General features: G+C 46.3%; 1 protein-coding gene across 1 annotated transcript in view; it reads right to left on the bottom strand.

Annotated features, from left to right (window-relative positions):
• Window positions 1–16316, bottom strand: part of LOC125429993 (zinc finger protein 436-like) — a 16687-nt gene extending 371 nt beyond the window's left edge. Inside the window, exons 1-9 of the mRNA XM_048491633.1 lie at window positions 16295–16316; window positions 15823–15963; window positions 9172–9386; window positions 8339–8468; window positions 7434–7541; window positions 6738–6833; window positions 5589–5675; window positions 5007–5108; window positions 20–877 (exon numbers count right to left, since the gene is read on the bottom strand). Coding sequence (XP_048347590.1) covers window positions 20–877; window positions 5007–5108; window positions 5589–5675; window positions 6738–6833; window positions 7434–7541; window positions 8339–8468; window positions 9172–9386; window positions 15823–15963; window positions 16295–16316 — 1759 coding nt within the window. The remainder of the gene's footprint in view (window positions 1–19; window positions 878–5006; window positions 5109–5588; window positions 5676–6737; window positions 6834–7433; window positions 7542–8338; window positions 8469–9171; window positions 9387–15822; window positions 15964–16294) is intronic.
• Between the last annotated feature and the right edge of the window lie 6280 nt (window positions 16317–22596).

Here is a 22596-nt window from a genome sequence, read left to right as displayed (position 1 = left end):
TGTGTAGCGAGATCGCCACTGTGAGAGAAGTCCTTTCCACATTCCAAACACTGATACGGTTTCTCTCCTGTGTGAATCCTATGATGTGAAGTAAGATGTGCTCGCTGATTGAAACTCTTCCCACACTCCAAGCATTTATATGTCTTCTCTCCTGTGTGAAGCCTTTGATGTTTAGTGAGGTCACCACTTTGAGAGAAGCTCTTCCCACACTCTAAGCATTTATAGGGCTTCTCCCCACCTATGTGAATCATTCGGTGATGAGTAAGGCCAGTACTCTGATTGAAGCTCTTCCCACACTCCAGACATTCATATGGCTTCTCCCCTGTGTGAATCCTTAGATGTTTAATGAGGTCACCACTTTGAGAGAAGTTCTTCCCACACTCCAAGCATTTATATGGCTTCTCCCCTGTGTGAACCCTTCTATGTATCATGAGGGTTCCATGCTGATCAAAGCCCTCTCTACATTCTAAATATTCAGATGGTTTTTCCCCTTTGTGAGATCTTTGATGTTCAGCAAGGGCTTTACCATGACTGAAGTTTTTTCCACATTCCATGCATTTATGTGGATTCTTACCAATTGAGATTTTCTGATTTTTCTTATCACTGGTTTTGCAGCCGAACTCTTTCCCATTTTCAGGGCACTTATTTCCCCTCATTCCCTCTTGTATTATGTCTTGGTTTGAGATCTCAGGCAAGTTTCCACCCTGACAGGCAACCAATTCTTTCATCTGCTTCCATTTTGCTTCCCTTTTCCTTCTCTGTTGCTTTTCAGCTCCCTCTCGATCCCCAGGTTCCTCTTCTGCCTCCAGATCCTCTTCTTTTTTTTCACACATCCCTCCTAATTCACTTTCATTCTCTGCTTCCCATTTATCTCCTGCTGGAACAGACAGAAAGAAATCAAATAAGACCTCAGAGATCAAGCACTGCAGAGAAGGATCACTAATTAGGAAATGACACTTTTAAGAAGAAGAAGAAGAAGAAGAGTTTTGGATTTATATCCCCCCTTTCTCTCCTGCAGGAGACTCAAAGGGGCTTACAATCTCCTTGCCCTTCCCCCCTCACAACAAACACCCTGTGAGGTAGGTGGGGCTGAGAGAGCTCCGAGAAGCTGTGACTAGCCCAAGGTCACCCAGCTGGCGTGTGTGGGAATGTACATGCTAATCTGAATTCCCCAGATAAGCCTCCACAGCTCAGGCGGCAGAGCTGGGAATCAAACCCGGTTCCTCCAGATTAGATACACGAGCTCTTAACCTCCTACGCCACAGAATCACAGGCCTGGAAAAGCATCTGCAGTCTCTAACCAGAAGCCAAGGAGTCCTAGATGGAAACAAAGGTAAGCAGAGCAGAGGGCCAAAGCCAGGAGAAGGGGAAATTTTAATTGCCTTGCTTTGCTCTTGAGATATCAAAAGAAGAGCATTCTTGAACATTCACCTTCTTTACTTTTCCTTTATTATTGCACTAGAAGTGCACCCACTCTCTTGGCTCATGATTTTTAATTACTGAATGAGCAGCACTGTCTAAAGCTATCATCCTTGGATGTGTGTGCATGCTCGTGTGGAGATTTCAAACGAATGTAGTGTGATTTCAGTAAATCATCTCATCTCCGAACAAGTGAATTCATCTGGATAAAATGATTCCTTTAGAGGGTGAACTCAATGGCATTAGATTCTCCTGAGGTTGTCCCCACACCAAACCCCCGGGAGGGTTCCACCACGAAATCTCTAACACAGCATCAGACAATAGGGATAATTAAAGTAGGAATATACAGAGATTTTGAAAGAGCTCAATAGAGTAAGAACTTCGGAATTAAAAAAGAAAATTAAAAAAGAAGTAGAGAAATCTACGCTCAGAGCAAAGAAACTGGAGTTTGAGAGGGAGCTGCAGATAAAACAGAAACAGAGGAGTCAGACAAGGAAATAAGAATTAGAAGTGAGGCAGACAACCAATGTGGTGTCAGACTAGTATCGGGAAGACCCAGGTTTGAATCCCCACTTGTGCCACAAAAGCTTGCTGGGTCACTCTCGTCCACTCTCTCAGGATAACCAACCCTACCGGGTTGTGGTAAGAATAAAATGGAAGAGAGGAGAAGAATGCAAGTTGTTTTGGGTCCCCATTGGGAAGAAAGGAGGCATACCAATGAATTAAAAAAACACCAAAATTTAATTAATTAATTGAACGGAATAAGCTGAAACATTAAACTGCTAGAACAAGGTCTAAAGCCTCCAAAGGTAACTAATGCCTAAAGATTTTACTTCACACGTGGAAGTGGAGGATCTCCAGATTTTCTTGAGAAAGTGTCCCAAAATTGGAGCATTTTTACTACACAGTTCACGAAATATCTACCCAGTCTCATTAAGGGCACTGGTTGGGGGAGAACTTGCAGAATTTTATGAAAGTTTCCCCTCAGAGTGATAAAATATGAAAATTTGAAACAGGAAATATATAACACGTTCAAATCAGGGTCTGATCATTTCAAAAAGAGATTTTAAAATTTACAACCCCGGGAAGTCATATATAACTTTTGGGGTAAAGCTGGGAGATCTTTTTTTTATAAACGGATTACCACAGCAAAAGAGGATACAGTAGGAAAAGTCCATGATCTGATGATACCTGACCAATTCTTATCACAACCACCACAACCCCAGCCACCTACTTTGAGTATAAATCGCTTGTCAAGGGCAAGTTACTTCAGAATGTTGCCCTAGCAACAGAGTTTGTGTAAGAAAATCAAATTCCTTTAAGCAGTTTCCCAAACCAAATTACAGGATAAAAGAAGAAGGAAATAAGTATTTTCCTAGAGGGATGAATGGGGGTAACCGAGGGTGCTATGGGTCTGGGGAAAAGGGATGCCATATAAATACCTGTCCTACAATACCACATGAGCAGTTAGCTCCTGAGCGTAGGGTGCGGATGGCTGTGGAATCCTCTGATAAAAAGAGCAACAAGCAGAGGGCTCATCACCTTCACCTCAGCAAACTAAGGGAACCCATAAGGAGCAGCAGTGGCGTAGGAGGTTAAGAGCTCGTGTATCTAATCTGGAGGAATCGGGTTTGATTCCCAGCTCTGCCACCTGAGCTGTGGAGGCTTCTCTGGGGAATTCAGATTAGCCTGTGCACTCCACACACACCAGCTGGGTGACCTTGGGCTAGTCACAGCTTCTCGGAGCTCTCTCAGCCCCACCTACCTCACAGGGTGTTTGTTGTGAGGGGGGAAGGGCAAGGAGATTGTAAGCCCCTTTGAGTCTCCTGCAAGAGAGAAAGGGGGGATATAAATCCAAACTCTTCTTCTTCTTCTTCATACAGTCCCATATAGATTTCAAAGACAGATACACTGAGAAATAATATTTATGTGGTATCTAATTAAGCAGCACATATTTGGACACAGAACTTCTGGGAAAAGGTATATCTGAATGCGAAAAAATATACTAGCCATTTTGGACACTGATTATAGCAGACCCTGGGAGACAAGAGAATATAATCCCTGAGCAGTACATGCTTTTGAAAGGGATTACTGGAAAACCAGGAGATGCCAAAATTAGAGTAGGTTGGAGCAGAAAGGAAGGCATCTATCAAGTTGCTGTTAACATTCGTCAGGAAGAACCAGTAACTCTGGAAAGAGATAGTGTGGGAGTTCAAGCTAGAATTCTGGTGGACCTTTACATTATCAAAGGGGAGATAAATGAAGATTCTAAATTAAAGATGATTGGTTGGGAGACTTCTGTTAAAATGAGTACCATTGAGAGTTCTCCTCAGTTGGCGGAGAAAAAAGTGAAGGAAGCAGGAGAAACAGCAGCTACCACTTCATTGAAAGATATAATAGAGGGAGAGAGGTTATTCATAGATCTGAATTACAGCTGGAGCTGACCTCCGATACCTTCCTAGAGCTTCTCCAAATTTCACCTGAGAAACTGATATGCCCAAAGAAGAGATCTAAGGGAGCAGTTTATATGGAAGAGAGGGCTGCTATATAGATTGTGGATGCCCCAAACTCCCTTCTGGAGTGAAATTCCACAAAACAGCGAGTGATACCAAGGAAGTTTGGGTTCTAGCTTTGAAAATGGTGCATGATCTTCCCTATCCATCTGGGAACAGTGAAAGCCAAAACCAGTTTATTTAGGGACAAATATTGAACAGGTTGTCAAGGATGTCTGTCAATTTTGTGACATATGCCAAAACATTGGAGAGCACGGGCACTAAGTTAAAACTCCTCTTAGAGCCCCTACCTGTTATGGAGGAGGCATTCTATTGAGTGTTAACAGGTGTCGTGGGACTCGGAATCCTGAGCTTAAATTATGAGTAAAAAGGTACCGTACTTAATGATTTCAGTAAGGTTCAAAAGTGTAATGGTTTTTTTTATACCATCAACTTTGTGGTTTCAAGGTAGCTTCAGTTCTTCTCCCTAAAGTTCCTTAAACAGATCTAGCCACAAAGATTTAGCCACTTGCCTAAGTGGCAAATTTTGAAAGCCTCTTTCCCACCAAGAACGCAGACTTCTCTTGGTCCGTGGAACTTCGCTCAAATGAAAGTCCTTGTGATCCCTGCAGGAGCCAAGGATAGGAAAAATGCAGAAACATGGAAGCTGTTGGAACTTTTCTGGCTGACAGGCAGCCTCTCCTCAGTCAAAACAACTCCTCTCTTCCCTTCATCCATTAAACTGGTTGAGGGGAAGTCCAGGGGCAGCCAAAGAAGGAGTTCATTCCCGTCAGTTAAGCATTAGCTGGGCAGAAGTGAGCCTGGTGCCTCTTCCCCCACCCTCTTCCCTGAGGACTCCTGACTAAACATGCATACAGCCCACTTGATCCCTGTCTGAGGATTTTTGCCCCCTTTAACAGTCAGGTAAGAAATCAGCATTTTCCCTCCTGATGAGGAAGTCTTCCAGGTAACCTCCAGGAACTTAGTCCCAACCCAAATCTCCCCTTTTAGGATAATGGACTCACAAAGAAGACACTCACCAAGAAGACTCTCTCTCTCTCCTGTTTCCCAATAGCAGAGAATATTGACACTCACCTCGCTCTGCTGGGAAGGAAATGTTCCCTTGAGATCCTCCAGGTAACCTTGCCTGCGCTTCTTCTGAGGCAAGGCCTTCCTCTTTCTTAAAGACCTCATCGTCTATGTGAGGAGGATAAAGAGAGGGGATTTTTAATCAAGAGAGCAAAGGAGCAAATTCTTCTAGAAAGACTTAGGGAAGACTGGATCATCCTACAGCAGACCTGGCCATTATACGGCCCGCGGGCCACATCCGGCCCGCCGGATGACCCTGACTGGCCCTCCTGCCGTGCTGGGGAGCGAGGCGCCTTTGAAAGCCCCGCAGAAGCCGGTTGCCTTGGCTGCCGGCTTCTGCGGGGCGTTCATAAGCGCCTCGCCTCCCTGCCTTTTGGCCCGGCCCTCCACAATATTTTCTGTTTCTTATGCAGCCCCATGGAAAAAATAATTGCCCACCCCTGTCCAACAGGGTTCATGTTTGGTCCAAAACAGAGGATGTCATGCTACAAAAGAAAAACAGGACACAGCAGTCTTCCCTGGGTCAAATTAAAAAGGATCTCAATTCTCAGACCCTGAAGGGTCCCCATCGCAGATCCAAAGAAATACCTGCTGGTAGCTCAATTGCCTTGAGGTCCTGGTCTTTTTCTTTCACTAGACAAGAGAGGTTGACACCATTGGGAATCAGAGATCTTTCTATAGTGGGGAAAGCTTAAGAAGAACACTTCATTTATACTTGACTATTCTTACCTAAAATTGCACAAAATCAAGTTTTGAGTGGAATATCCTTCTAGCTGTTGTGCGCTTTCTAGCCTTTGATTACATTATCGTTGCACGGAACTCTTGCTCTGCACTTTCCCCGACTGTAGTGAATTTTAATTTGGCTTCAGCATGACGTCACAGTAGTTTTGCCAACCTTCTGTGTCTACCTGGCTCTGCTTCGGGGTCTCCCAACCCTCCTTTGTCACTCTCTTCCCAAATGGATTTGGGGAAAAGTAGGCTCACTCCTTGCTCCCCACCTGTTTTTCCTGCAGGTTTTCATGTTTTTCCTGCAGATTTGGTAATTTGTAGGGGGGAGGCTAATAATTGAAAGATGGACTGCAGAAGGCGCAGAGAATTGCAGTGCTCTGCTGTGAAGCATGGAAGCAACATTCTCAAAAAGAAAGGGAAAAATCACAAAATGACAGCCAAAAATCATTAGGGAGAGGAGAGTGCAGACATACACCTTGGTAAATAGAGGGAGGGAGGGAGAGAGGAAGAGAGGGAGGGAGAGAGGAAGGGAGGGAGGGAGAGAGGGAGGGAGAGAGGAAGGGAGGGAGGGAGAGAGGGAGGGAGGGAGGGAGGAAGGGAGGGAGAGAGGAAGGGAGGGAGGGAGGGAGAGAGGGAGGAAGGGAGGGAGAACGGAACGGAGAGAGGAAGGGAGGGAGGGAGGGAGAGAGGAAGGGAGGGGGAAGAGAGAGGAAGGGAGGGAGGGAGGGAGGGAGAGAGGGAGGGAGGGGATGTTGAAAACGTTTTACAAACATTTTTGGGCATTTGCATGGAAAGGGCCAAGATCTCAGTTCTCAAACACTTGAGGGTCCCCACAAAACATTGATGACGGGAGGGGAAACTGCACCCAGGGCATGAACTACCCATGTGCCCCCTCACACCCTACCTCTCACTTGCCCCGCCCTGTCACGTGACTGCAATGGCGGCGCCTGGGACGAGCCGCCCCAGATGTTCCCATTGCAGCTATGCCCCTGCACAAAAATGAGGTACCTGCTGATAGCTCTGCTTCCAGGGAGTTCTGGACAAACTCTGCTTCCTCCTTCACTCGACAAGAGATGTGGTCCTCTTTGGGAGTTGGAGCTTTTTCTGCAACCAAGGAACAAAATCACGAGAACGTGACCTCTCCCCCCCCCCTCATACATACTTCAGAAAATGTAACGGGTATTTTCTATACTTAAATGAGGGGATGAATTTGAATTTGTGAGTCTGCCTTATAGCGAATCAGACCAGCGGTCCACCTAGGTGTGTCAGTGGTTCTGCCAGGTGTTAGTCAGAGAAAGGTTTTTCCCAGAAATCCCTGCCTGAGATCTGGTCATTGAGGATACTGGAGGTTGAACCTAGATCTTCTGCATGCAAAGAAGGGGCTATCATTGAGCTAAGACCCCTCAACAAATCAGAAGGCTCTGATACCCAGAAGTTATCACAAACAGAAAGGTGGAAGAAACCAGACCTCCAGCTGCTCTTTCTTGGAAGAACCTTGCATCTGCTTGTCTGTCCAGTTGGGCTTCAACATGGCTACTCTTCTACAAGGTGCACATGTGAGAAAGGCCACAATGAAAACAGGACACCTTTTAATTGGATTGTGTCCTTCATTGGACAAAACTGAACAGATGGAGTTCCCCAGGGAAAACTCTAAGGAATACCCTGAAATGGCAACTTCACTGTTTGATTTCTTCAAAACCTTACCTGACAAGAGGGCACTAGTGAACCTTCCCGCCTCCTCAGAGCTCTGGAGGAAGAACATTTCCCTTCGATGTAGCGCAGAATCCTGGGCTGGCTCTGGAAACCAGAGCCCTTTCAGGAGAAAACAAAACCAGATGAAAGAGTTCAGTCACTCCAAAAATGTTTGTTGTTGCACCGAGAGTATGTCCACACTTGCTTTATGAGGGGAAGTTATTTCCAATATTCAAGCTGTTGACAAGATATTTGTTCTGAAATGAGAACCAAGCTGTAAACAGACACAACATAGGACTGCAAAAAGCAGAAACCCTGGGATGAGGAAGCATATTTTTGTTCAAAAGCGTGGAGTGAAAAACTAAGACGTCCTGTCTATTTTCCAGAGGTTTGATGGCAAGTGGGGTTCTGTGAGGGAGGAGGAGATTCAAGCTGAGGGAGGTCAGAATGTTCCCCTATTCTTCCAAATGACCAGAAATATATGCCGATTGGGTTTTCCCAGCCCCCATCCCAAACATCTTTCTGTCAGACTCCCTTTCACATTCTTTTGGATTGAATCAGGAATAGGAGCTCTACTACTGAACAAGAGCCCTCCTCCTATGCAGCTGCTAATCTCTTCTCCAGGGTTCCTTAGACCTGACACACACCCAAAGGACTGTGGGAAAACCAAGAGATTCCAAAATGGAGGGGCTGGGGAATTGGAATGGAACACAGGGATCTGCAAGGATGCATTCAATTATAAATGTGTTCAATGCCTTCATTTGGAGGCTCTGTGACACATATGGACAGAAGAGGTACGTTCAGTCCCCAGTGACAGATGGGCACCTGTCCTGAGGTCAGAGTCTCCCCTCCCCCCCCCCCCCCCCCCCCGGGAAGATATTCTTCCGTATTCATGAGAAAAGAGGAAAGATGCTTACCTAGAGAGACGACAGTCTTGTAATTTTCCTGCATGACTTCCCAGTAGAGGGCTTTTTGGACCTGATCCAGCAGAGCCCATTCCTCCTCCGTGAAGAACACAATCAACTCCTCAAAAGACACCGGGGATCTCTAAAAGGTAAATATCCACATTTAATCCTTTCTTGCTCTCCCTGAGCATTTAGAGGACAGCCTGATTCCTAGAAGCCAGTCACTTGGGGGTGGGGGATGCAAACTACATTTTCCTCACTTGCCAGGTAGGCTAACAGCTTTCACACGAAAAAATAATCCCCAGACCTCTTTTCACTCTTCAAACCTTCACTATCTCTCCACACATGAACCCCCAAAGCATACTCTGCCCCCAGGGTACAGGCACCATGCAATACATTCACCCATCCTGCACCCCATTTTCTTTTCTAACAGGTAAGAAATCAAAACCACCATAGCAACCACACAATATTGGCACAGAAAAACAAGACAGCGCCACAGACAGGCTTCTATGTGATGTCTGGTTGCAAGAAATAAAGGCTGAATGTCTGGTTGCAAGAAATAAAGGGGACAATGAATCGGTAGAAACTTAAGGACAAGTGCATTAAGTTTGGGTGCAAGGATCCAGTCCTGGGTGCACAGGTTTGGGTGCAAGGATCCAGGTTTGGGTGCATGGATCCAGTCCTGGGTGCACAGAGATCCAATCCTGGGACCCACCATCCATTCACCCACCCACCCTTTCCTGTTCTTTCCCTTCCTTTCTCCTTCATTCATTTCATCCACAATTCTCTCCCCCCCCCCCCGGCCCCAATTCTTTCTCTTTAGGGAGGGGGGATCATAACCTCACCTTTCTATCCAAGATGCAAAAGCCAGATTCTCCCTCCAAACGGGGAAAAGGCGGACGAGGAGAATCTCTGTTTAATTCCATAATTCTGTTTAATTCTTTTTCTCGAAATCTGGGAGAAAAAAGAAAAGTAAGGGGGGCGGGGCGGGTCAGACGAAGCTTTCCTACCGGGGGCCGCTTTACGCCTCGCGTGGGCTTCTGGGCAATGTAGTTCTCAGCTGGAAAACAAACTGCAACAGTAAACCCTGGAGACTGGTGCCGAAAAAGATCCTTCTTCCACACCAGCTTCAGGCTCTGTTCGGGATCCTTCCAAACCTGAACCTTGTTCTCTTATATCTCTGCTTCGGTTTCCACAGGCAGCTGGTCTCTCATGCACTGGGACAAGGGTTGCCAACTGGGTTGGGAAATTCCTGGAGATATGGGGGTATAGCCTGAGAAGGGTAGGGGGTTTTTTTTGTACTTGTAACCTCAGCTTATGGGTTCTGTGGGGCAGTACTTGGAAGGAGTTGCAAAGAACCAAATTTAAACAAAACAGTTTACTTCTCTTTACAAATAACATTAAACATCAACATTTAACATTACAATTCAAGGTCCTGTTCAGGTTGCATTTCAAGTCCTTATATTTACAGTCTACTGATACTGCCAAGTCCAATTCTTCTTTGCAAGTGGGTTGGCCCCTGAAGACTCCAAGGGCTTGATGAACAGGATGCAACATGATGAAGGTTTCCAGGAGAACTCTCACCCTTTACAACCACAAAAAGAAACCCTGAAACAATAAACTCCAACATTTACAACATAGCAAAAACAAACAACTACCTTTCCAGTAGTTCCCAATAATATTGCAGTTTACCTTAACAAGGTGTTAAGGGCTTATTGAACCAAGGTCCGAGTCTGGTAGCCTTGTCTTCTCCAAAGCAGTTTCTGCAGCCTTTTCTGCTGCTCTGAGTCTCCAATTCCCCTTACTGGTTCAAATCTCCATTCTGGGCATGGGGGTTACATACTCTGTACAGTATAACGCCATACAGTCCACTTTTCCTTCCAAAGTAGGCCGGTTTCTCCCCCACCCTACAAAGACAAAAATTTGGAGGGAGGAGGATGGGTATAGCTCTCAGGATAGGAAGTGATAATCCAGCTGTTGCTTTTATTCTAGTAATCGTGCCTAAAGGGCCAGAGAACTGGAGAGGCAAATAAGAGGCGGGACTACAGCAAAAAAGAAAGCCATGTTAAACCTCCACTCTCAAATAAATGAAATACCGAAGGGGGCTGTGGCTCAGCTCGCAGAGCCTCCCCGGGTTCATCAACACACACATGGTCCTCATTCAAGACATGCAGAACAATGCACTTTCAAACTCAGTTGCTTTCAGTGCGCTCTTTGAAGCTTGTGCGCGGAATGGCAAAATCCACTTGCAAACAGTTGTGAAAAGTGGGTTTGAAAACGCATTATTCTTGCATGTGCGGAAGGGGCCACAGCTTCTTCAGTTAAAAGATGGGCAGTAGGTGATGTGAAAACCTCTGCTTTGAGAGGTTGGAGAGCTGATGCCAGTTGTGAGTACATCAGGACTCCCCAGCTTTATTGAGCTTGTGGGCACCTTTGCTGTATGGTTCTGACACATTGTGGTAACCACTCAGAACAAACTGGCTGCAGCGCGTGGGAGGTGGGAGTCAGCCACAAAATGACTGCCCCCAGTGCATCTTCATTCACACAGTGAAGGTCCTTAAGTGCTGCAGTACCAATTGCTCTCCAAGTAATACTTTTAAGAATCTGTAAAGTTAGTCAAATCTCCACTGGCCAGCTCAGAAGCCTTGCTGGGCAAAACACTACCTGGGCCTTCCAATTTCTCAAAACATCTGGGTGGCTGGAAGCAGGTATCAGTGGTCGCATTCCTCGCGACTTGCGCAAGTATCGACCTTAAGTTCGTGAAAGGCTGCGTTTCGACCTAAGTGCGTTCTTACAAACCACTGGGATCAATGTGGTCTTTGTACTCAGCTTCACCCCGCGGTAACGGTCAAATTTATGACTCCAGTTGGGAACTACTACTTTTCTGAGAGGGAACCACGCCGAACTCAGCCTTCCGATTCCAGTAAAGTGCGGGTTCTCTGGGTGCCAGGAGTCCCCCATTCTGTGGCCAAATCACAGCTGAGTGTTTTGGGCATGCTGTGCACAGCTGGCTAATCAAAAAACGCCACCCTTCGCCCCCTCCATTCCTCCTGTGGCAGTTTTTTTTTTAATAACGCAGTGTGGGGATAGACGGAACATGGGCCGTAGAACTGTAGCCAATCGGAACGAGAGCAGTGTTTAAGAGGCACAGGATGATCTCCACCCTCCGAGCTGGGACTGCTTGGTTGCAGTGGGGAACAACAATGGCTTCGACCTAGGTTAGTACCCTTTCAGGAACTGGGTTGAACCTATTTTACTCATGTATGGAATCGCCCCAGTGTGTGTAATAGTGCCTGTAGGACACCACGCTGGGGACCCCTGGAGTAGACAACACTGACCTTGATTATATTGGATTCAGTTTTATTTGTTTTGTTTGCATTTATTCTCTGCCTTTTACCACAGGTCTCAGTGGTCTGTTGCTAGGATAAAACCATACAAAATCCAAAAATGAAAAAATCGGCATTAAAACTCCCAGGCACCAAAACTCCCAAGAGAGTTTCTCTGGAGAGAAGTTGGGTGCATTCCACAGTAAAGGGCTACTGTAGAGATAGTTACGCTGGGCCACAAATTCCCATCCAGAGGTGGGATCCAATCAGTCTCTCACCACTTCTCTAGAAGTGGTTATTAATTTTTCTGAGTGCCAAGAAGGGGTTACAAAGCAACCTCCCTGCCCAATAGGGACTGGGAGGTGCGTGTGTGCAGGCATGGCCACTGTTTGGAATCCCACCCACCATCGGAGCCTGTTATTAAAATGTTTGATCCCACCACTGCCCCCTCATCCCCCCTTTGCCTCCAAAGGGAGCAAGACAGCCAGGTATGCTCTTCCCCTCTGATCTCAGCCTCTGGCAGGAAGGGGCCATTATAGGCTTGGGATGCTCCTATCTCAGGTACTCCAGTGACTGAATGCAGCTTCATCTGCGTGTGTTCCCTGATACCTTCTCCCACACCTATCACACTTGTCTCTGGCCAAGGCAATAGTCCCTCCCAGACCAGGAATCCAGATTTTTACCTACACCTCTCTGCTACACAATTCTGGGGAACTCCCCAAAGGGCAGTGGTGGGATTCCAGCGAGGTTCACACCCACTTTGGCAGAACCGCTTTGTTAAAATGGTGCTTGTAAACAACCAGTTGTTAAATTATTTTGAATTCCAAATTCACCAGAACCTCTGCTGTTAAAGTAATTTGAATCCCACCACTGCCACAAAGGGCATTAATAATAATATCTCTGCAATGCTTGTCAGAGTATCTTCACCATGCTTCATGCAGAATGATGGCCTCCTGTAGCTGGCAGGTTCTATTGCTGGTATTCTTGGCTCTGCAAGGTATACTGCTTCTGAAAATGGAAGTTCTGGATTTCATGTGGTACAATCAGATTCCTTATGGTTGATTGGAACCATTGCTGCTGCAGCTAAGAAAATCTGGTGTGGGTGGCATGGCGAAAGCAGAAATGTTCTAAGCAGAAGAGGTCAAGGGAGATTCGAAGAGCGTAGATGGGAAATAGAAGGGTCCCTGGTTTAAATCTTCTCTTTGCAACTGCATTCACTTCTGCCTCTGACCTCCTCCATCTTTCAAAAAAGACAGGTCCCCACAGTGTTTTGCCCCAAACCTAGGAAATGGGGTCTCGTCTGCCAGGAGGGAGAGAGATGCACATTAAGAGGAGCAATTCTGTCCCTTGTGTGTGTGTGGAGTTAGATCCCTTCCATTCCTATTTCTTTTGAATAGTGCTTTTGTTACCTGGAATTAAATACTGAAACTCCCTCAAAAACAGATCTAGAAGGTTTTTGAATACTCACTCGCTGTACTCTGGGGAGGGACTGTAAGCTTCATGCCCTGCTGGTGCGATTTCTAGTGCACCTCGCTTTAATCACTGTCTGCACTGGACTGGTAGCCCAACTCTACCCTCCGTCACACCCACTCACCACCTCCTCCTCGTCAAGTTGTCTTCTTTTTGATTTCTCATTAATTTTATCCCAAAGAATGGGAAACATGCAGAACCAATACTGTGTCTATGCTTATATAGCCTCCCTTCTTTCTTCTGGTCTCTCTACATCTCTTGGTCAAGAGATAAAAGCCGAGGTCTGCCACATGTCCTGTTGTAAAATGGCTCATGTCGATCTTCACTTCTGTTCGCAACCCGGAGGCATGTCAAGCTAAGGTGAATCCCAGCATCCTGTCCAAATCAGATCAGCACAACAATGAGGCACATGAACAGACTTCTATTGTGATGGAATAGTACTGTAAAACTAGCAAAGCTCACACATGATTGTGAAAAGCATCTTTGCCTTTTTGATCTCCCGAGGAGGACAGGAAACTATGCAGAGGTGCTAGGGATGAAACATTCAAAGGCTCCTGTTACCTGGCAGTCTGAACAGAGTTTTCCTGAGAAGGGGAAAACAAAGGTCTTTGGGAATCTCCTAATCTCGAGACGTGGTCAGGGAAGCATCTCTGGGCCATGGCCTCCCGGAACGGAGACACAAGAACCAAAAGGGGACGTAACCAGCTAAGCAAATCCCTCAAACTGCAATCATGTTTTATATTTCTCTTTATTTCTGTTTTCAATAAAAAAAAATCGCTTGAGACCTCAGCTGGTTGGAGTTATTGCTGGAGAAAAGAACCCAGTAGTTTTAATTTGTAGAAAGCGCTGCATTCTCCCAGGCTTGCTTTTCATGATATGGTGGCAGCTTTGTGGTCTCCGATACTCCAGGACACACACATCAAGAAAACAGAAAACTCTTCACTTACTACCAGTACAGGAGTGGATTTTCCCCCTAAATGTTTATTAGAAGGTTAAAACAAAGTTTAAGAAAAACTGATAGAGATACCGTGAGGGATACGTTACAATCTTTGATATTAACATTTCCTGTCAATGTAAACAACGAATAAATAACCTTTATAACATATTGCCTGAAATCTATTTTTGGTCAGTCCCAGCAGATTTTTCCGTGGAGTTCTCTGTAATTGTGAAACATGCCAAAGCTTTCTGGATGAACAGTTTACATTTCTAAAAAAAGTAAGGTGGGATTAAGTGCATTACAAATAGGCCTGTAAAGAAGGTGGGGAATCATTATCTACTTGGTGAGGTCTGCCAACCTACAGTGTGGTTTAGGGATTAGTCAGATCAGGAACCAAGAGGTTGATGTTACGATCCCCTCTGTGCCATGGAAGCTTGCTGGGAGGCCTTGGGATAGTCTCAGCAGAGTCTGCCTCTTAGGGTAGTTAGTTTGCTAAGGGAGGACATATGGACGTAGAGTAAGGGGGTTTCTTGGGTTTGAACCCCCCCATTCATGTCCAAAGTCTCCTGCCCCTCCGTTTGTGGGTTTTAAAACATTTTTAGTGCTTTTTTCGGTTTTGGGTCTGCAGGAAGGGCGCATTGGTTTGGGCTAGGCAGCACCAAACTTTCAGGGGATTGTTTGGGGACCTCCTCCTGATGGTGATACTACCCGGGGTTTGGTGAGGAGGTTTGGTTCTAGGGGGGTCCAAAGTTATGGACTCCCAAAGGTTGGGTGCCCTCATCCCCCATTGTTTCCAATGGGAGCTTAACTAGAAGATGGGGCTTCACCTTTGAGGAGTCTCATATGAGGATAAAAGCTAAGGGAGACTGATGTGTCAGTAAGCTGTTTTCGATCCACATTAGGGAGAGACAGCATGGTATAGATATCCTGAATAAAAAAATATCCTACGGACCTTTAAGTGCTGAGATATAAGTGCTACTGATTGTGGGACTTCCTGTATGTCAAGTGTAAGCACTCTCTTAAAGCAAGACTTTTGAAGGTCTTTTGGTTGCTGAAGTTGTACATGTGGGGCTGCAAATGGTGTGGCTACAGTAGGAATCCTTGAACAGCAGGGGGGCAGAGCTTCTGTGAACTGCCCAGCTTCTTAGACTTTATCATTTATTTTGTGTAAAACAATAGGAAAAATGATGCAGCATTAAAAGAAATTATAGAAACCAACCAAGAATAGGTGCATTATTTATTCCAGCTGCAGAATCCTAATTCCTTTCATCCCGAAGATGATGTTCTGAGTCTGCAGCTCTAGAGGACGGCTTTATCTCTTGCCTTCCACAACTCTTCCTCAGAAGCTGATAAAAAAATACATCTTGGGCTGCCAATAGAGGGGCTGCCCTTAAATAGCTTAGCTTCTTGGTGACACACACTACGAACATCCCTGTGTTCTGGAAGCTGCTACTGCCAAACAACAGCATTTTAAAAATGTTCACAGTCAATCAAATCTCCAGTGGCCAAATCAGAAGCCCTGGAGGGGGCAATATTAGCCCCACCTGCCTGGACCCTGTTCCCAAACCACCGGTGGGCATGAGGAAAGGTATCAGCAGGTGCCAAAGGTGCTCCACTTCAGTATGATGTTGAGTGACCCCTGCTCCCATATTAAAGGATTCCCCCCCAAAATTCTTGGCTCCTTAAAGGGGATGCTATCTTGTATGAATTCTCATGGCAAGGAGTCTTTTAAGTTTTGAACTCTGAGTGAAACACTTCTTCACAGGCCTTGTCACATTTGTATGGTTTGAGCCCCCCTGTGGCTCCTAAGATGGGTAACGAGGCTGCCTTTTCTACATTGAAGGAGTCTTTTCCCACAGTCTCTGCATTCGAATGGTTTCTCCCCTGTGTGGATTCGCTGGTGCCTAACAAGGTCCAGAATTCATGCTGAAGGATTTCCCACACTCGGAGCATCTGGAAAGGTTTCTCTCTCCGTGTGTGGATTCCTCAGGAATGCCTAATGAGGAGTCATAATTCATCCGAAAAAAACTTCCCACAGTAGGAACGTGCATTCGCCAGACGGTTTCTCACCTTTGTAATGGATTTTGTATAATGCCGCAAGAGCCCGCATTCTTGGTACCTAAAGGACTTGCCACAGTCTAAACACTTGTAGTGATTCTCTCCTGTATGGCAGTTTCGTGATGCCTGATCAGTTTATCCTTCACTATGGAAAGATTTCCCACAGTACAAGCTTACCCTCGGAGTATGGTTTCACCATCAAGCGTCAGTGTCTTTTCTCGCATGTCGTAGTAGGTTCGAACTCTGATCGTTATATTCATCTAGAGAGGTCACTTCTTTTCCAATGATAATTTCTACTCAAAGCTTGAGTAGCCCTCCCTGCTAGCAATGGATGATTCTGTTCCTTATTTCCTGCTGGGGCTGGATTCCCTTTGTGGCTTCCATATTCCACGTAGCCCCACAGCCTTCTCCTGCACAAGACTTAGTGCCATTCTCTGTGGCTATCTTGCTCTGACAATTCACACACAGTCCTTTTCTTGCTCCAGGAGCTTCCCGGGCCATCAGTTTCCTCCTCCCCTCATTGAATCTCTCATCTGAATTTTAAGGAAAGATTAAAATTCAAGAATTTCCATGGTGGTGAGTGGAAAAGAGCTGACAAGTCGCAACCAACCTATGGCATAACTCTAACCCATAGAGTGTCTTCAAGGGAAGAGACATCTGTAGAGATGGTTTTTTGCCATTTGCCTGCCTCTGCACAGCAACACCTGTGTTATTCCTTTGCTGGCCTCCCATCCAAAATACAGAGGCATAGCTTCGTGCGGGTTCAAACTGCTCCCTCGGGGCAGACTTCCTGCATTTTCCGCCTCACTCCCCATGGGCCCCCTGCCTCCTGCTCTGCCCCCTCCCTCAACTTTACCTTAGTTCTTAGATTCCCGAGGCTGAAAAGCTGCCCTGTTCAGTTCAGGCTGAAAAAAAGCCTGGTGATCCACACTACCCAGGAGCCCTTGGGGCTGCGCCAAGTCCTCCTGGGTAGTGTAGTGTTCCCACAAAGTCACTCATACTTCAGCTCCTTGGACGAGACAGGCCGCTTTTTCAGCCTCCGGGAGAATTAAGAACTAAGAGTAAGTGGGGGAGTCGTGGAAGGAGGTTGGGTTAGCGATTTTCCACCCCCCTGGGAATTTGCATAATTGTCCTAGTTTCCTCTAAGGCAGATTTGTTAAAAAGATGGAGCCTTGAACCCATCACTATACTTACCCACCAAGCTGGCATTTCCTCCATTTTCTTGCTTCACCACATCCCAGATCCACCTCTGGGCATTGCTGGGAGAAGCACCCTTGTCACCGGGGAAACTCAAAACCACTTCTTGAGACACATCAGCATCCTGAAATGACAAAGGTTGTTTGATTCAAATATTCATATTATGTAAGAACACGATGCCAAGATATCTACCCTGAGAATCCCAGTGTAGCAAATGTGGCTTCTTCTTCCCCCCCTGCTAACTTTATGGCACCCCTGTGAGGTAGGTCAATCTGAGCAGAACAACTTGCTCATGACAATCACCTTAGCTAGGTGTAATGCCCTGCCTTCTTCCTTTAGCCTTGGACGCCACCTTGGAATTCCACATAAAGAAAGGAAATGCCCGTGTGGCATGGGCTCTGTGGAAACAGTATCTCATATGCTGTTGAATTGTCCTTTTTATGAGATAGATAGGAAGAAGCACATAATCCCCTTCCTGCATGGAAGTGAAGGCATTACAGATAAACAGAAGGTTATATATCTTTTAAACAGCCACAACTACAAGCTGGTGGAAGCGGTGGCTAAATTTTTAAATGGTGTTATTTTAACTCGTCAGAAGTTGTAAAGGCTGTTATTATCTTGCAATGTTAATGTTAAACTATTTATATGCCATTAAAGGTATTCGGGGGGGAAAAACTTGCTCATGATCACTCCGGATCACCCATGGCAGTGGCAGTTTTAAGCCATGGTCTACCAGTTAAAAATCTAGCAGTATAACCACTACATAACACTGCTAGTAATGGCCACGCAAGATTCAGGCCCTTTCCGCACATGCAGAATAATGAACTTTCAATCCACTTTCAATGCACTTTGCAGCTGGATTTTATTGTGCGGAACAGCAAAATCCACTTGCAAACAATTCTGAAAGTGGATTGAAAGTGCATTATTCTGCACGTGCGGAAGGGGCCCAAGTGAGAGCCCTGGGGCCTCCCATTTCTTCCCCATCTCCCCCTTATCTCAATTTATCATCTCCCCCCTCAATAATCATCCCGCTTTTTCTTCCCATTGTATGGAGATTCTGTTTTGGATGAGGCTGTTTTTGGTTAAAAATATTCAGAACGTTATATTTCGCCTGTTGAACTTCTGCTTCTTGCACAGCTTTTAAAAGCATAGAAACAAAGGCCCCTTCCACACACACAAAATAATGCGTTTTCAAACCACTTTCACAACTGTTTGCAAGTGGATTTTGCCATTCCGCACAGCTTCAAAGAGCACTGAAAGCAGTTTGAAAGTGCATTATTCTGCATGTGCAGAATGAGCCAAAGTCAGCAAGAGCCAGTGAAGAATAAAGTTTTTATACCTGGCTTTGCTATCTTCTACCTTTTAAGGAGTCTCAAAGTGGCTTACATAAATGTTGCCTTCCCTACCCCTCTCCACATCAGACACCTTGCTTGCAGGTAGGTGGGGCTAAGATAATTCAGAGAGAACTGTGGCTAGCCCAAGGGTCACCCCTAGCAGTGTCGGAGAAACAAAACCATAGGTTCACTTAGATAAGAATCTGCCAATTATGTGGAGGAGATGGGGAATCAAACCTGGTTCTGCAGATCAGAGTCCACTGTTCCTAACCACTATACCTCACACTCTCACACTCTTAAGTTTGCACTGTGAAGTCTCTCCCAATGTGAGAGGGAGGCAGAATGACCTTTGCACTGCCCTCATGTGCTCAAGCAAAGAAGAAGAGTTCTGGATTTATATCCTCCCCTTTCCTACTCTCCTGCAGGAGACTCATAAAAGGGGGCTGACAATCTCAACTTGCCCTTCCCCCCTCACAAGCAACAAACACCCTGAGAGGTGGGTGGGGCTGAGAGAGAGCTCTGAGAAGCTGTGACTAGGCCTCCAAGGTCACCCAGCTGGCACATGGTGTGTGGGAGTGCACAGGCTAATGTGAATTCCCCAGATAAAAAGCCTCCACAGCCGGCTCAAGCGACAGAGTGGGGAATCAAACCCGGTTCCTCCCAGATTAGTGTGCATTCTGCTCTTGAAGCTTGCACTCACATGCAAGCACTGGATGCTCCCTTCTCCAAAGAAGGGAGAGAATGCCTCTTCCCAAAAGCCAAACACAGAAATCACACCCAGGGGACAGCCGCATTGATCACAACTGGAAAAGGCAGCAATCCTAAACAGAGCCAAGAGACACATTTTACTGGCCATTGCAATAGTTGAAGTTAGCTTGGCCCAAGTAAGCTCTCTTGGAGATTAAAGAAAACTTGACTCCACATGCCAGCTATATCTTCTCCCATTTCCTGAGCAAAGAGCTTAGTTGAAACTGTGCTGTGATTTCTATTACCAGTAACAATCCATTTGTTGTTTGCACTTCCTACTGGATTTCTTGGTCTTCCTTCCAAGAAGAATTCCCTTGCCCACTTCTCGAAGTGGCTTTGCAGAGTGGCCTACATTTTTTTCAAAAAAATTCACACAGTAAAAAACTCCTGTTGCCCAAATTCAATCAAGGCCCTCGCTGTAATGAAGAAGAAGAGTTTGTATTTATATCCCTCCTTTCTCTCCTCCTGCAGGAGACTGCTAAAGGCTGACAATCTCCGTTGCTCCTTCCCCCCCTCACAACAAACACACCTGTGAGGAAGGTGGGAGCTGAGAGAGCTCCAAGAAGCTGTGACTAGCTCCAAGCTCACCCAGCTAGGCTGTTGTGTGGGAGTGCATAGGCTAATCTTGGAATTCCCCAGATAAGCCTCCCTCTGACAGTCTCAGGGCGGCAGAGCTGAGAATCAAACCCGGTTCCTCCAGATTAGATACACGAAGCTCTTAACCTCCTACGCCACTGCTGCTCCTAATGAACTCAAAAGATGTTTAATGGGTGAAATGTCACAACCTCACTTTAGGGACTAGGCAAAGCCCAAGCAGACCCTCACCTGCTGTTCCCAATCTCCTGGCCCCCTCCCCTTGGGTCATGCACGGTAAATGCTCTAAGCCAGAGTTTTCACTCCGCTTGGGAACAGCCTTCTGGGCCCCCTGCTCTTTCTACCCAGCTCCGGATCTAGCTGGGCAGGGCGCCAGGGAACTGCTCTAAGATCACCATTTCCAGATCCTTCTGCCTCCTTGAGTGCGGGGGGTCTCCGGCCACGTCAAGTAGCCACTGATGGCTAAGTTCCCAGGAGCCGGCTGAAAGCCTCTCGGGGCCCCTCAGGCTGTCAGCTGGCAGTAGCAGAAGCATCTGAAATGCTGAAAAAAGGCGCCGCGACCTCCCACGTCGTCCCCTCTCCATCGTCTTCCTTCACTTTCCCGCAGTCTCCCTCCACATCATCCTTCTCCACCTGCATTATGCCGGTTGGGCTGCTTCCTACGGAGACTCCTCGCGGAGAGACTCCAGCTTCACTCTGACCGGGCTGGCCTAGATCACTCTCACTACAGCTCCCCCCAGTATTAGGGAGCCAAGAGAAATCTTTGTATCCCCCCAGGAAGCAGATTCTAGGCGTAAGCAGCGCGGACCCCGGAAGAGCCCAGAGTGAGTAGTGGACTCCATCGCCTTGAGGGAATGCCCTGCCATTGACTAGGTTTCCTCAAAGCTGCTGCAGTGCAGCTCCCTCGTGTCTCCTCAAGTAAGGGGTCCCCCCCCCCATGGGCTGCCACAAACAAAGCTGTTCCAGACCTCCCTTCTCAGGTCTGAGGTCTCCTCCTAGAGTTTCTCAGTTCCATTTCTGCACCTGCTGCTGTGGTGTTGCTCTGGAGCCAGAGTCCTGGGGCTGAGGATTCCCTCTCTCCGCCTCTTTCAGCCATTTCCTCCGGCGGAGAGATTATTTGAAACCCAGCCCGGTCCCTTTCTGCAAGGGTGGGAGAAACATCCAAAGGCCTCCAAGTGTGTCAAATGCACCGGGGGAGACCCTCTAAAAAAGCGACAGATGGAGGCTCCCATGCAGAGTCAATGTGATGCTTGCAGAGCTGAAAGGTTTTCCCAAGGAGGAGAATCTTCCTTTCTGATGGGGGAAAAAATTAGATAAGAGGAATCATTGAGGCAGCACCAGTACAGTTACGCATGACTCAGGGCACAACCAAATGAATTCTGACCCGTCAATTAAGAACAGTTAGTGCCTTCTCCCATAATAATGGCAGGGACATTTTTTATTCCCTCCCACACAATAAATAACTTACTGCTAGTGCCATCATAATTATGCTTACCTTTCTAAGCCCACTGATTACAATGACTTGGTATATGTTGTCAGGACAAATGTCTGATCTACAAAATCTAAATGACAGGTGTCATATGACCACCTCTTTATGACAGCCTCTTTCTGGAGCTAATTGGAAAGGTTTTCTGATTGGTTGATGAAATGTATATAGTGCAGCAGTGTGCTATGTACTGTGAGACTCTTGCCTTCCTGCTGTCTGGCGAAGCACTTTGTCAGAGAGAGCAGCGTTGCTGTGAACCTAATAAAGAAGGACCGCTTCTGGGAAGCTGGTATAGCTGTGTGCGTCTCAGTTCCTGCTGTGTGTTCCAGTGTGAGTGTTGCACATCCCTGCTATCTGGGGAGTGAACTCTGCTTCAGTACTGCACCCCTTAACATATGTTAAGTGCTGTCAAGTCATTTCCAATTAATGGTGATCAATGTCCTCCAAAATGTCCGATTGTTAACAGTATTGCTTAGGTCCCACAAACTGAGAGCCGTGGCTTCCTTTATAGAGTCAGTCCATCACGAGTCTTCCTCTTTTCCTATTGCCTTCAACTTCTTTTTCCTAGCTTATTATTGTCCCTTTCCCTGAAAGTGACTCCATATGTCTTCTCATAATGCTATTGACCAAAGTACCACAATCTCACTCTTTTAGTCATTTTACGCTTCTAGGGACAGTCCTAAAAGACAATTTACTTTAAAACCGTGTTACTCTCAAGCGTATGAGGATGACACTTTCAATTTTAGTATTTTACTGTCGAATTTTAAATTCATTTCTTTTGTCAGCTGTTTTGAGAAAGTACTCCGAATCTTCATTCTTTGGGGGGGGGGGGGCTCTGACTATTTATAATACACTTTGCTCACTGAGACTCAAGGCAGACTACATAGTATAAATCAAATGCAATCAACAGATTTATGGAGAAGTCGATTTATGCCTATCAATCTTGATCCTCTTTTTGATCTGAGATTGCCCAAATGCCTTAGCAGACTTCAGGGTGCTCTGGCAGTGAGCAGCAGCAGCAGCAGAAGGCCATTAGCTTTCACATCCTGCATGTGAGCTACCAAAGTTGCACCTTGTGGAGCTACAGCGTGTAGCAGGAGAGCTTGGACTAGATGGACTCC

This window comes from Sphaerodactylus townsendi, linkage group LG03 (assembly GCF_021028975.2).
Source record: "Sphaerodactylus townsendi isolate TG3544 linkage group LG03, MPM_Stown_v2.3, whole genome shotgun sequence".
NCBI lineage: Eukaryota > Metazoa > Chordata > Lepidosauria > Squamata > Sphaerodactylidae > Sphaerodactylus > Sphaerodactylus townsendi.
This window is presented reverse-complemented; position numbering and strand designations above follow the sequence as displayed.